General features: G+C 39.4%; 1 protein-coding gene across 2 annotated transcripts in view; it reads right to left on the minus strand.

Moving 5' to 3' along the window:
- Positions 1 to 12997, minus strand: part of SLK (STE20 like kinase) — a 49000-nt gene extending 36003 nt beyond the window's left edge. For both annotated transcript variants that reach the window (XM_075717518.1, XM_075717517.1), the window contains exon 1: positions 12823 to 12997. In XM_075717518.1, coding sequence (XP_075573633.1) covers positions 12823 to 12972 — 150 coding nt within the window. In that variant the 5' untranslated portion in view covers positions 12973 to 12997. The remainder of the gene's footprint in view (positions 1 to 12822) is intronic.
- Positions 12998 to 13872: the final 875 nt, after the last annotated feature.

A 13872-nucleotide genomic window follows, 5' to 3' on the forward strand; every position in this document is an offset into this window, starting at 1 on the left:
TATCCAGGACTTGCAACGAGCACAGCTAAATAGCCGGAGGGGAAAGATTGAATAAAACAAGATGAAGCATTATCACCCCATTTCACTTTGTCTTGCTAAAATGAACAATGAATAAAGTATACTTCATATATTTTAAGGGAAAAATATAAACTATATAGACAGTTTAAGATTCAGTATTTTACAAAAAGACACAGTTGTAACAGTGGGAAATGAAACGTGACTACATCAGTACCACATTAAAACTGGCAACAACTCTTGCAAAACTATCAAAGCGTATATTCTGTTGCTCCATGCATGCTCTAGTCTGTCGAGATGAAACTTCCCCTATTTCTGAAGAAAAAAGGAAGTGGAGTAGCTTTTGACAGCTTTCATAAAAAAGCTGTACAACATCATCCCTCTTTTTTAAGTAAAATTGTTACAGAAACTAATTCATATTTGCTTTATGGTATTAATGTATTTTAAAAAGAACGGGAAATTTAGAATTCTAGAGGGAAGTTATTGCTTCCTTATGTATATATCTTTAAAACAATTTAACAGAAACCAACTGCAAAGACAGCAACCACAAAAAAAGAAATCAATATAGTTAAGCCAGGCTCTTCCAGCTCTCTAATGTAAACAAGTTATTTTCAAGTCAGTTCTACAAGGAATTTCATTAATTACAAAATTCACTATGATGATGTATGTTATTGAATGCTTATACAGTCTGTGACTTGCCAGTACTTTTCTTGTAAGTCTGAAGTACTGACCCTAAAGCTACATACCATCTCATGAAAACAAAGTGAAATCTGCTGACATGCAAGTTAGAAAGGTTGCCTCACATACAGTTTATAATGACCTAGCTATCTTTGTGCTGCAAGTATGACATCTTAAGAGATGAGAAAGAACCATCTGAATAAACATTTGGTATTCCTTGAAAATTGGCTATTCAAGTGCCACAAAAATAGCCTCTTGGGTTCTGCAAGTAAACTTCAATTCATATTCAGCACAGCAGTGGAACATGTTGCTTCTGATGCTGCCTTTCAGATTAACTGTTTCTTTTTTTTTTAATTGGTGAATTTAAACAACAAAACAAGAAAACTGACTACTCTGAGAAACTATATGAATGCCAATCCTATTATTTATCAGCTGATTTCAAAAGAAGTTTTACAAACATGCTGCTGATGACAATCTTTTTCCAATTCTGATGTATTTGCACTTGCTGCTTGCCATTTTACTGATTAGTGTAATTCATTCAGAATTTACCTAATATGCTAGGGATAAATACAAATGGTCATAGGAATAATTTCATTACTTGATAAAATTATTAAAAACAAATCCAGATAAACAAATCAAGATAAAATACTTCAACTCTCTTTGCAGAGCTTGATGCACAAAATATGCAAAGGGAAACCAGTTGCTTTACTCAGACTTTTGCAACTAATGAACTTGTGAGCTTCCATCGGTAAAAGATTTTCACGCAATGTAGGAACAATGTTCTTCCTCCAACAGAACTGCTGAGTATCATGATGATGCTAAACACTGCAAACAGTTAAACATACAAGATGTTCAAGAGGAAGTACTGTTCTTGTCTTTTATAGTGTGGCAATGTTACTTTTAATGGAATTACAAAAGTTTTATTTTGCCCATGTCCCCAAGAACTGACAGCAATGAGGATGCACCAGCATATCTGTTAGAGATGAAGTAGTTTTCTCTTTGACAAGACTTCCCCCTTTCTCCGACTCCTCCTTTTCTCTCATGTTTATTTTTTTATTCTTTTATTAGGCTGAAGGCTTTTTGAAGCAGAGGACTATCTTTTGTAGTGTATTTGTACAGTGAGAGGGAATGCAGAATTCCATTCCTTTTAGAAAATTATCTAAGCCATTTCTTGCTTCAAAACTCTCTGCTCACTCTGAAATTCAATTCAGTTTCTGTACTTTCCTCGTAGAGGTAAATTTAGTGCCAAATAAGAAGTCTTATAAAATTTTCATTCTTTTCTAGCAGTTATGCAGCATACCTAAAGTAGAGAAAAGAATCGCTCCCTGAAACAAAACTGGGAACTTTGGCTTTTAGTAAATTTCCAGTTAAAGATAAATCTAGGTAACAAAATTCTTCTAGCATGGGTGTTCAGTGATGCAAAGGGACAGAACTACTGGCTGGTAACAATACCAACAGCAACATTTAGCAAAACTGCCTTTTTATCAGTACTGTTGCTAACAGCAGATGATTTATACAACAAAAGTACATCTATTTTTTCTTCTGTCCTGACAACAAGCATTCATCTGACACACCTTAACAACTTCAGTATATCAATATGCCACCTTGCTGCTTCCCTTTCATAGCTATTTAAGCCAATGCTGACACTGTCCTGTCATGTTCTGACATCAGCACTGTCACTTGCCTGGCCCTCCCGTGAGCTGGTCTGCAGAGCCAAGAAGATTACATGTACAATCAGCTTTTGGGCGGTTTAGTTCCTTGAACCAGATCATCATGGGGCTGGCAAGCACCAGACCTGTCACAAGGAAGGAGGCGGGAGTGGGAATAGACTGCCAGAACTCTGGCTGCATTGACTTGCATCATCAGAAACTGTTGTGGAAAACAGTCATGGTAAAGACCCAGCCACTCATCATTCAAAAGTTGCTTCTGTACTTACTAAAGCTATTGAAATGCACCACTTTGAGAAGATGTGTTATTGACTGTTTCACTTAGTATCACAGTTCCATACCTTTTTAGTGCTTTTCAGAGAATCAAAAGAATCTTATTATTACACTGGCTCAAAGGTGAGGTCCCATGCTGGGCCACTAGAGACTAAGAAACAGACATCACTGAAACAGGAGAGTTAACAAGTCTATACACTAGCTCATTTTAAAATGTCACTTTTAAATGCTAGGGAAGGTATGCAGTTTTTTGTTTGCTTGTTTTTATTTAAGTGTAACATGCTAAATTAACAAACAACTTCTAGGGTTATTAAACTGACCAGAACAGGTAAGTTTGCTACTAAGAGACAGCTTAAAGTTCTTGGTACAGCCAAAAGCAAAGGATGCATTTTCAGGTACTCCAGCTATATCTGTCAATCAATATGAAACACTTGACAGTATTCTTGTTTATATGGTGATCCTTAAGCTTTCTGACTTCCCCCCCAAAGACATGAAAAATAGCAGACAGTGCTTCCTTCTTTCAGGTTACTTATAAACTCGGTTAGTGCACCTTCACTAGCAGTAAAAACTAGTTAGAAAGGGTGAAAGAGTGAAAACAAGCTTGGGTTAACTCTTAAGAGTACCCATTTCTCTACATTACTAGAATGATTTGATTCATTTTGGGGATAATTCCTGTTCAAACTCTTCTGACCATATTTCCCAGTGATCATCACAGTTCACAGTTCTCACAGTGTAATGTAGTTGCACAGACCTATGGTTCTGACCCATGACTCTCCAGCTCTGAAAAACAGAACAGCCTGAATGAAAAGATTTGTGGCATCCGCAGAAGTTGAGCAAGTAAGAGAATGAGAGAAGGACAATTAAAACCATTAAAGGGTCAAGCAGTTGTCTTATTAAAAAAAAAAAAAAAAAAAAAACCCAGACTAAAAAGGTTGGGCTTCTTCAATTCAAACAGGAAAAGCTGAAGGTGGGGCAGGAACATGACTGAACTTTACAGAATAAAGGCAGCAGCACATGAATAGAATAAAACCTGGTTGAGACAAAGGCTGTGAAGGAGATGAGGGTTTACTGCCTATGGCTAATTCTTGCTGAAGCACTCAATTGACATGTCTCCTTTAAGGTTTTACCGCCTTCTGATTACAAAGTATTAACTTTTCCTAGTAAAGTACTGCTCAGAAGTACAAGTGAAAAGTCATCTTCTATAATGTGAAATCTAGATACGTGCTAGAGAAAAGCTTTGGTTTTACAGCATAAATCTGTGCCCAGAGAACCATTACCTACAAGATAAAGAATGAATAAATTCCAGTGCAAAAAGTCTTGCCAAGTTATTACTGTATCATTAACAAAGTTACAGTAACTTCCCTCAGAACAGTTTTCTGAATCATAGTTATGACTAAATATTTCTAGAGACAAAACCCAGTTCCTTAAAATCCTCCTTAAACAAGAAAGTCTCAGATCTAAAATGCTGTTCAATTAGATATGAAGAAAGTAAAGGGACAGTCTTCTCCAATTCATTATCCAGCTAGATGGATTCAAAACCAATCCTGCATTAGCATGGGGATTCACCATTGCTTTTATATTAAGTAAAACAATTTTGATGTAGGCACAACTTAAGTTGGTTCCCCCAAAACTTCAGCAGACTGTACAGTTGCCCTTCCACTTTCTGCTCACCCGCTCATTCCGAATAACTGCATTAATGCAACTTTAGAAAAATTACTTCTGAAAATAATAAAAGTCCCTTTATTTGTCATGGCCTCCTTCAGTTTCAGATTTTCCGAACAACGACCAACAGACTAATTTTTAAGATTGACACTTTAAGGTAACAGTCACTTAGTCCTCTGTAGTAAGGAGAGATTTAGCATATTTGAAACGCTAAGCAATAAATTGATTTGGCTACTGTAGTACGATCCTACTTTTTCACGTCTTCATATTCTTCTCCATAGAAAAAACAGTAAAAATTAAAAATCATATCAGAGGATAGCATGCTTTGGCTAATCAGAACCTTCTTAAAGCCAGATTTTGGGTGGAACTTGATTCAATCATGAATGTATGCCTGAGCAATTTCTTGCTCTAGGCTATAGAAAATTAACTAAATAGAAAATGGCTCAAAAATATAAACATGGCTATGTAAAAGGGAAAAAGTTTGTGTCTTTCTCTTAGCTTCCAAATCACCATTCATGCTTAACTGTTTTACATTAACACATATAAACACATGCAATCCCACAGAATACTGCAAACCAGCCTTAATCCAGAAGAGTAAAAATAAACAAGAAAAATCTATAACTTTAATCGTGTGACTTGCTTTTACATACATTTAGAACTGCTTTAAGAAACAGTATGTCCTTCTAAAACCAAATAATGATAGTTTAAGTAGGTGCATTAAATATACAAAGAATCTTCCATTACTGTTTTATTGTGAATTTTTTGCTTTAGGTTACTTTTCTGCTGTATGTACTTTAGTTGGTTTGTGTCATGAATGTGGAGCATATTCAACAGAAAATTAGAAATGCCAATGGAAACTTAATATTTACAGTAAAGCCTTAATTTTTTGTTGAAGTATGAATACCACTGCAGAGTGGTTTGAGGTAGCCTAGTAGCTTTTATTGAACATTACTTAGCTAATTTTTATTGCCTGACATCCTTCAAACATACTCTGAAAGTACTAGGTCTTCTTTCTCTCTAAAAAGATTCTTTCCCATTTCGGGGGGGAGGGGAAGTTTCCACATGACATATTTGAGACATATTTGACAGTTTAAAATGTCTTTGAAGCATTCCAAACTGTAATCATGTTATAAAACCATTAAAAATGAGTTAGAGGGAGTTACAATATGTATTTTACATGGGTTTGGAGAAAAATTACAAAACATCGTTCATTTTTTTTTACTCTCTGCTATTAATTCAGTCTGCTTTGTTTTCTAACTGCAAATTTCATGGCTTTTCCATCACCAAACATTGAAAACTGGAACAATCCAAACAGTAACAAATGAAAAGATAGCACAAGCATTGTATTTGAGTAATTTGGCAGCTGCTGTAAAGTAAGACAATAGGCAAAAGAGGTGAGACAATATGAATTCGTCAATTCTGTGTACAATCTGAATATAATTAAAGGTTACTGCAGGAGCACAAAGAAGCAAAGACCAAAAAGGTATTCATAAATGACACTTCAGGCACCAGGGTCTCAAGGAATGCATTTAAGATCTCAAATGAGAGAGTTTAATTACATGCTGCGTCTTTTACACAGACACAACTGTCATTGAAGGAGAATGATGTTTATAATCTTATAAGATTCTCAAAAAGTGGGTCATGGCCCATGAAATATGTAAGGCCCATTCATAACTGGATTCAATTAAAAAAAAAAAAAAATCCCAAACTGGGGATTGTGGCATTTGCAAATACAAGCCCAACAAAGTATTTCTTCAATATCATTTATGGAGTGGTCAAAAGTAGAATTTGGGTCACCACCAAAAGAAACTTGTGAACTACTGCTCTGCAACCATAGCATGTATTAGTGCTTGGAGGATTGTATTACTGGAGGACTACTTCCCTGCCAAAGATTAAGCTCAAAAGATTTAATCAATTTGTCTACAAAACCTGTTAAAAAAACCCAAAACAGTACCACATTTTTTTTAGCTCCTATACCAGAATTATTTAATTAAACAGACTGCATCTGACTTAGATATGAAGAATTATTTCACCAAGTTAGAACAGGTTAAAGAAGCTTCATTCTGCAGTCTATTTGACAACTTTAAAGTCACATTTAACTTATGCCTGAAATCCAAAGTTTCAATCCCCAGACAAGAAACCAACAGTCCAAGCACTTACACAAATAGTTAACTAAGAAATATGAAGTATCAGATGACATGAGAAAAAAATAGGAACTTTTATAAACATAGAATCAAATAATGATTTCCTATTTACTTAGAGTTTTAAACAGTTTAGGTAACTGTGCTCACACCTTGGAAAAGATGACTGCCTTACCAAGGAGTGATCGTGAGCATTCTATATTTAACCTCCACAAACTTGTCTGCAGTTTTTATTCTGATTGCAACAGACAGACAATACATTACTCATAAGTTAAGTATTGCAATGCTGATTTTAAGCCAAGGGACTTAAAGATGTCCAAAAATTGAGACACAAAACATGTGCTATACTTCTTACTTCTTTAGAATATTTCCTTGCTACAGACAAAATGGAAAGGAGATAGTCCCTTCTGCAAACAGCCATTTAAAACAAGAAAATTATCTCAGTTTACAGCCTACAGATTACTCTCTTGCACTACCCATTTCCTCAGAAAACTTAGCAAGAGTGACAATAGGTGTAAAGAGCTCTGTAAAGCTTTCCCTGTGACAGATTTCCCAGCATTTAAAACAGTGATACTGCCTTTTCTTTATCTGGTATCTTCAACATGCTAAAACTGCAAGAGTGTGAAAATAAAGATACCATTATAGAGCAACTCACCAAGCTGATCAGCAAGACTAAAATAATTCATTTGTCTTCTATGAACAGTGACACATCTTTTTTCATCTAGACCACAGCAGTCCTGAAATACTCAGGCTACTCTTACGGAAATTACTGTTCTTAGCAAGCTTCAGGTAAAGTTTTAGTTCTATTTTACTTAGAGTAAATATTTAAAACTGAACATTGCCATCTTATACATTAGTCTCTTGAGAGTAAATCAACTCTTTTCTCTCCTCTATCTACTAATGCCGCTATGGCTAAACAAAGCAACATGGCATTTAAGTGAATATTATTAATTCATATCTCCTGAGGACAGCTGTACTATTTTACTGCTCCAGTTTAATAAGAGGTCAACTTATATAGTCAATTATGAATGAAAATAGATTAGAACAAAATACATTAAGTATAGCAAACAATTTTAATCAAAATTGCCAGAAGTTCTGCACCGATTCATTCTTATGTATTAAAATTCATTTTAGGCTATTTTCACCCGCTTTTTCTTTCCAGGTCTAGGCTTATGGCAGAGTCACACATGAAACTTCAGGTTCACGAAACACAGTATTTGACTGGAAATTTTCAAATGTTAATTTATCTTCCAACTAGTACCAAACATACAGGATTTCAGATGAACTCAAGCAATATCCTTTCACAGGGAACTGTATCTTTCATATAGGAATGTTTGTGAGTTCCAACAGCTCTACCAAATTCTTCTACAGAATTACTGGAGCTAATGACACCAGGTGAGTCAAAAGATAAAGAGCAGACAAAACCCAGCATATCAGTTCTTCAGCTTAGATATTAAGTGGTCAAAATCTGTTGCTGTGAGTGCTGTTACAGCTGTAAAAGATATCCATCCTAGCAAGCAGCATGACACATTAGTATCATTAAGATAACTTCAAGCTGCAATATGCAACTGTAGGGATTTAGATCAATATGCTGTAAGGCCACAAAAACTAGGCAATATAAATACTCCTTGCTCTGCCCTGATTTTGTTTTCAGGTCAGACTAATTAAAGTATTTTCCAGGATTAGAAAATAAGTTATGATGTTAGTGGTATACAAAAAGTACTTCTAAGCAGCTACCAATTGTCAGTTCATTCTTTGGCAGTAAAAGAAGTTAAGGCCACACTGTCATTAAATGATATACGTAAATTGGTCCAGTCTTATTAAATCACTATTTAAAAATGGGATTTGTTTTTATCTGCTGTAGAAGACATAAGGCAAAAACAAGCTCTCTTGTAAGTCATATGGATACATTACAGGTAAGATTGTTTTAGATACAGAAACAAAAGCTTAACTTCAGTGAAGCAACATCATTAGTTTATTGGACTTGAAGAAACACTATTATGAAAATCCCACTATCATTAGCTAGAGATGAGTTTGGGCAGCATGGCAAACATAAGTATATATGAATACTTAATGTAGTTGTCACTTTCAAAGGATAATGCATTTGGGTAATGCTGTTTACCATGACTATGGCTATCAGCTTCCACAACATTTCTTCTCTGAACCTAAAGAGAAAGCAGAATAGGCTTTTTAACCAAACACCTGTTAATTGCTGAGAGTTGGAAAACTTGTCTTTGTAACTTTAGATGAAATACAAATATTTGATTTTCCAAATTCCTATGTATACACAATGCTTCCAACATCTTAGATTCAGGGTAATAAATGGGACACTATAAACGTGCAGAATACTCCCATTCAAACTAAGAAGCATGAATGCAATTCAAAACCAGACAAGTACAAAGGATTCTCTGACAATAATTTGTCAATTGCTATTCAAATATATATACATTAATATACACATACCATACACAAATACCCATATACTGCCACATATATTCTACCACTATAGAATCTGTTCCTGCGGAAGACTTAAAATTAGTATGTTTGTACAGATGGTATCCATAATTATCATAATGATGGCCAAAAGGCCATGAATTTCTTGAAGGAGTATCCTCTAGTGAAGGGCTCAAAGATGACACCTTTCTGCAATATAAGTACTCTTACATTAGCGTACAATGTTCTTACTACCAAAAAGGCTGGCAAATCTTACTGATATATAGTCCCAGGATTTTCTTTCACTCAGAAGGTTAACTTCGGAAGATAGCTGCATTTTAATTGTTATGTGCATCCATACAATAAAGATTCTCAATCAGAAACTTTAGCAAGAAAGAGCCACAGAACACATTAGGCATTTTAAAGGTCTGTTTTCACGCTATCTGAACATTAACTTCTGGGAACTTAGAAAGCAGCTTAAAGCCGATGACAGTCTTCACATGGTTACTTAAAATTGCTACAGTTTAACACTTACTTATACTGATTTACCTTAAAGCAATGTTTACTATGTGCACTGAACTGACATTTGATACAATAGTGCAATATAACACACAATAAAGTAACATGATATCATAATGTAACTCATTTCTAAAACAAACTGATTACAATTAACACTAGGAGCCTAAGATTTTTCAGGGGACTTAACCTTATCAAATCAAAAGCAGGTTCAATCTCCCAAACTCTCTCAAAAGAGTAGTTTGCAATCTAACTGCCAAATTTCAAAGTTGAAATCAGCCTCCAATGCTAATATTATGCTTCTCCAGTGGCTTTCAGAACCCTAGCAGCCCATTCAGTAATTCTAAATAACACGACAGGCAATTAAAAAAGACTGAAAAAAAGTCTATCATCAGCAACCTCGAAATTCTCTTTACAAGGGCCATCACCTGATACTGAAGTACTGCAGGGTCTATAAATTGAAAAAGGATGGAAAACTACACCATTATTCATTAGCCAAAAGCAAAAAGAAAATTAAATAGCCCAAAAGTGGCCTCTCTGAAGAGGCTGAAAAGGGCTAGAATGAAAAGTCTTATACAACCATAAACCTTTGCCATCAGTAGTCTGCAGTTACATAGCTCCTCTGATCACAAGTCTTGCAACAGCAGTCGAAACACTTAGAGTACTTCTAAACATTACTTAGAAGTTAGTGAATAGAAATGTATGAATCGTCAGACCTAAGAAAGCTTTAGAAAACTAGAACAAACGGCTTCAAAGGAAATAAACTCTTCTAGTAATTTGGCTAAGTTTTTTAAAAAATAAGCAAGACCCTTGTACTTGATTGGGAAAAAGGGGAATGAATCACAAGCTTTCAATACCCTTAAGACTTCTGTATACAAAACAAGTTATCACTAGACATAGCATTTTTTTATGTAAATAATTTAATCAGCTAGGCTTCATAATACTGCCAGAATCATTTAAAAGTTCCTTTTGAGTTTTTCTTTAAATATTTGATACTTTGTCCAGAAGGTAAGTTACACAACCGAACCAAATACTTCCCTACAGGAAATCATAGCGTGTAACCAATCTAACCTATTTTTTATTAGAAGTCCAAAGTATACAAAGCCTTATTTATCCGGCAATTCCATTTTATCATATATCTGCCAAAACCCTGTCATACACTAACTCCTGGGATCTTAAACAAAGGCAAATGTAGTTTTGGAAAACGTAACTGACACTAGGGTGGTGTTGTTTGGGGTTTTGCTAAAAAAAGTAAAACAAAAAACCCACCACACAAAATTAAAAACCCCAACCCCTCCCACACTTACATTACTTAAAGACAAAGTCTTCAAAAGTTGACAGTGCTGTTCTGTTTTATAGTTTTGATTCCAAAATTTGAGAAGGTATTGAATGGCTATTCTTGCAGTTTCTCATTTGAGGTATATATCCAAGAAAGAACAACCTAACACGCCCTTGCTTTTGAAACAGTTTCTTGCCAAGCATGCTCAGATGCAGGAGCACAAGCACAGTTAGTATCTGTGCGTAATCCTCCTCAAACTAGATGGAAACAAAATGAATGCTGCTGAATACATGCAGTAGGAGACTTTTTTTTAAAATGGGATTTTTTTTTTCCCCAGGAGTAGTAGTACCTATTAATTTTTACATGTGCTACATTCAACAAGTTTACCAGTGTAGCTGCATGTGTAATCCTGACTACTACAATTTTTAAAATAGGTTTTAATTTTGAAAAAATCAATTTCAACAGGTAACACTATCATTTCACATTCAGAAATAAATCTCAAAGCGAAAAATCACATCCAACTGGAAAAAAACTCTCCTGTTGAACACAAAGTACGCTGAAATGCAAGATTCACCAGTTGTCTTGCTCAGACACCTTCCTCTACAGACTACTGCTAACAGAGACAGCCCTACAGACAAACATGAAGTGAGAAGAGGTTTGAGGCTGGGAGGGGAAACACGTGTGGTGGAGGAGAACAACGCATTTAGTATTGCATCTTTGATGCTTCCCCAGTCATCTCTATGGGACAGAGCATTATAGTCACGAAAAGGGGATCAAAACTCCGCTATGAAGTTTAAAGAAAAACTTTAATACTCTGCTAGAGACAACATTATGTTTTTATAGTCACCAAGCTTTACGACATAGCAACTTCAGACAAATTTCCCAGTCATTTTAATAAAAAAAAATCTCTAATCTTCCACACTGGCATGAGAACCACCATCTCAACTACGTATTACACCAACATCAAAATCAACTAGATGTTCTTAAAATAGAACATTGACACAAATTCCTAGAGTGAAAAAACCCCACCTAGCATTCTGAACTAACTGTGGCACTTTTGCTCAAATTTACAAACAGGTAACACCGCAGTACAATAAAATCTAAAATAATTTCTACCAAAAATAGCACCAGTTTCATGAGTACCCAGATTTCATAATCTCTCAAATGCAGTACTCTTAATATAAATGCTTCTTGACCGAATTAGCCCTCAGAAACACTGTAAATGCTACTCTTTCTCATACTACTTTTTTTCTAGTCTCAAGAACCTGTTCCAGAGCCTCAGTTCATGTCAGTTCCCCAATTCTGTCATGCTTATCCTCCATGATGCTTTTCTCCACACTATCCCTAAACCAAACCTGGAGCATTAAAATGTCCTTTTAGAAATAGGAGAAGTAGCTAAAGATGTGCCTGAGAGCTACAGTCTTGTCAGCCACCGGCAGTGTTGTATGCATGTCATTGTACTCTACTCTGCTTGATAAACCGTAGATAAGCATCCTTAAAAGCACTACTTGTACCGGTACACTTAAAGATTTAAAGATCAAACAACTGAGAAAAGTTAGGAGATCCAACACAGGAATTCTGCATAGTAAGGAAGCCAAGATAACACAAGTATTTAATTCAGTTGCAGGCGGAACACGATAGGAGAAATCCCATTAAAAGGGATGTGAGCTTGGCCCTATTATAAACTCCACCCGAGCCAATTTTACTGTTCATGGGCCTCCTTCCGTACAGAAACTTTAAAAAACGAAAGTATGAACGTCGCACCTGAGACAACAGCCTGTGTAAGATCAGAAGCCATCGCGTACCCGAGTACAAGAAAACCCAAAACCCAGGAGAAGCGAGCGATTCGGCAGCGGGCAGGGTGGAGCGGCAGGCGGGACGATGACCCAAGAGCCCTCGCCTATCTTTAGCCTCACCAGCCTCCGCGGGCCCGCTCCGCGCCGCTCCGCTCGCCGGCCGGCAAGCGCGGGAAGGCGGGGGCGGCCCCGCCGCGCTCCCCCGCCCCGGCAAGCTCTCCGGGGGCTCCGCGCTGCCAACAGGTATCCCGGGGGGACCGGGCTGACAGGCAGGCAAGCGTCAGGCAGCGCGGAACTCGGACGCAAAGCTACAAGTCATGTTTTAGCCAGCAGCAACACTCGAGCTGCCCGCTCGCCCTTACCTTGAACACTTTACCGAAAGCACCATCTCCCAGCTCTCCGATGATTTCCCAGAACTCCTCAGGGTTCAGATCCCTCTTGACGTGCTCGTACTGCTTCTTCTTCTTCTCCCCACCCAGCTTGAAGATCTTACGAAAGTTGAAGAAGGACATCTTTCCTCCTGCCGAGGGAGGCCAGCCCGCGGGCGAGCAGGCGGAGGGAGGGGGCGGGCGGCGGCCGGCGGTGCCCCCTCAGCCCGCCGCGACCGGCCGGGGCGGGCGGTCCGGCGGGGCGCGATCCCCACGAGGGCGGAGGAGAGTCCGGACGCCGCCTGCGAAGCCGTCACCGCCGGGCGCCCAGAGGAAACCGGATCCCCCCGGAGCCCCCGGCAGGGGCCGGGCCCTCGACGCCAGCCGCAGCGGTCCTCTCCGGCGACGGGCTCGGCGGTCCCCGCCTACTCGGCCGGGCCGGCGACCATCGCGTCAGCAACAAGTGCCGGGCTCCCTCGGCGGGACGGGCGGCTCGGCGGCGGCGGGCGGGGCGGAGGAGAAGAGGGGCGGCGAAGGGATCGCCGCTCCCCCTGGAAGCGGGCAGCGGCTGCGCGCCGGGCGGGGGGGAGCGGTCGCCCCGCCGCCCGCCGAGGGCGCTCCCGCCTCGGAGGCTGGGGCGGATGTAGGGAGGGGAGGGGAGGGGGCTGCCCCGCTCCCGACTCCCGGCCGCTGCCCTCACGGAGCGGGGCCCCGCGGCGTCCCGGGGCGGCAGAGCGGAGGAAGACGACGCTTCCCTGCCGGTCTCTCTCCCGCTCGCTCCCCCGCCCTCTCGCAGAGCGGGGCCCGGGCGGCGGCAGCGGCACCAACTCCTCCTCCTGCCCCTGCTGCTGCTCCTCCCCCTCCCGCCGCCGGCCCCCGCGCGCGCCCCGTGACCCCGCCCTCTTCCCGCGCTCCCGGAACCGCCTCGCGCTGCGGCCGCCGCCGCCAGCGCACGCGCGCCACCCCCCTCCTTCGGCGCATGCGCGCGCGCCATACCGCCAGCCCCTCCCCCCCAGGCTCCGTCGCTGGCAGAGGCGGGGAAGA

Source organism: Pelecanus crispus, chromosome 10 (assembly GCF_030463565.1).
Source record: "Pelecanus crispus isolate bPelCri1 chromosome 10, bPelCri1.pri, whole genome shotgun sequence".
Taxonomy (NCBI): Eukaryota; Metazoa; Chordata; class Aves; order Pelecaniformes; family Pelecanidae; genus Pelecanus; species Pelecanus crispus.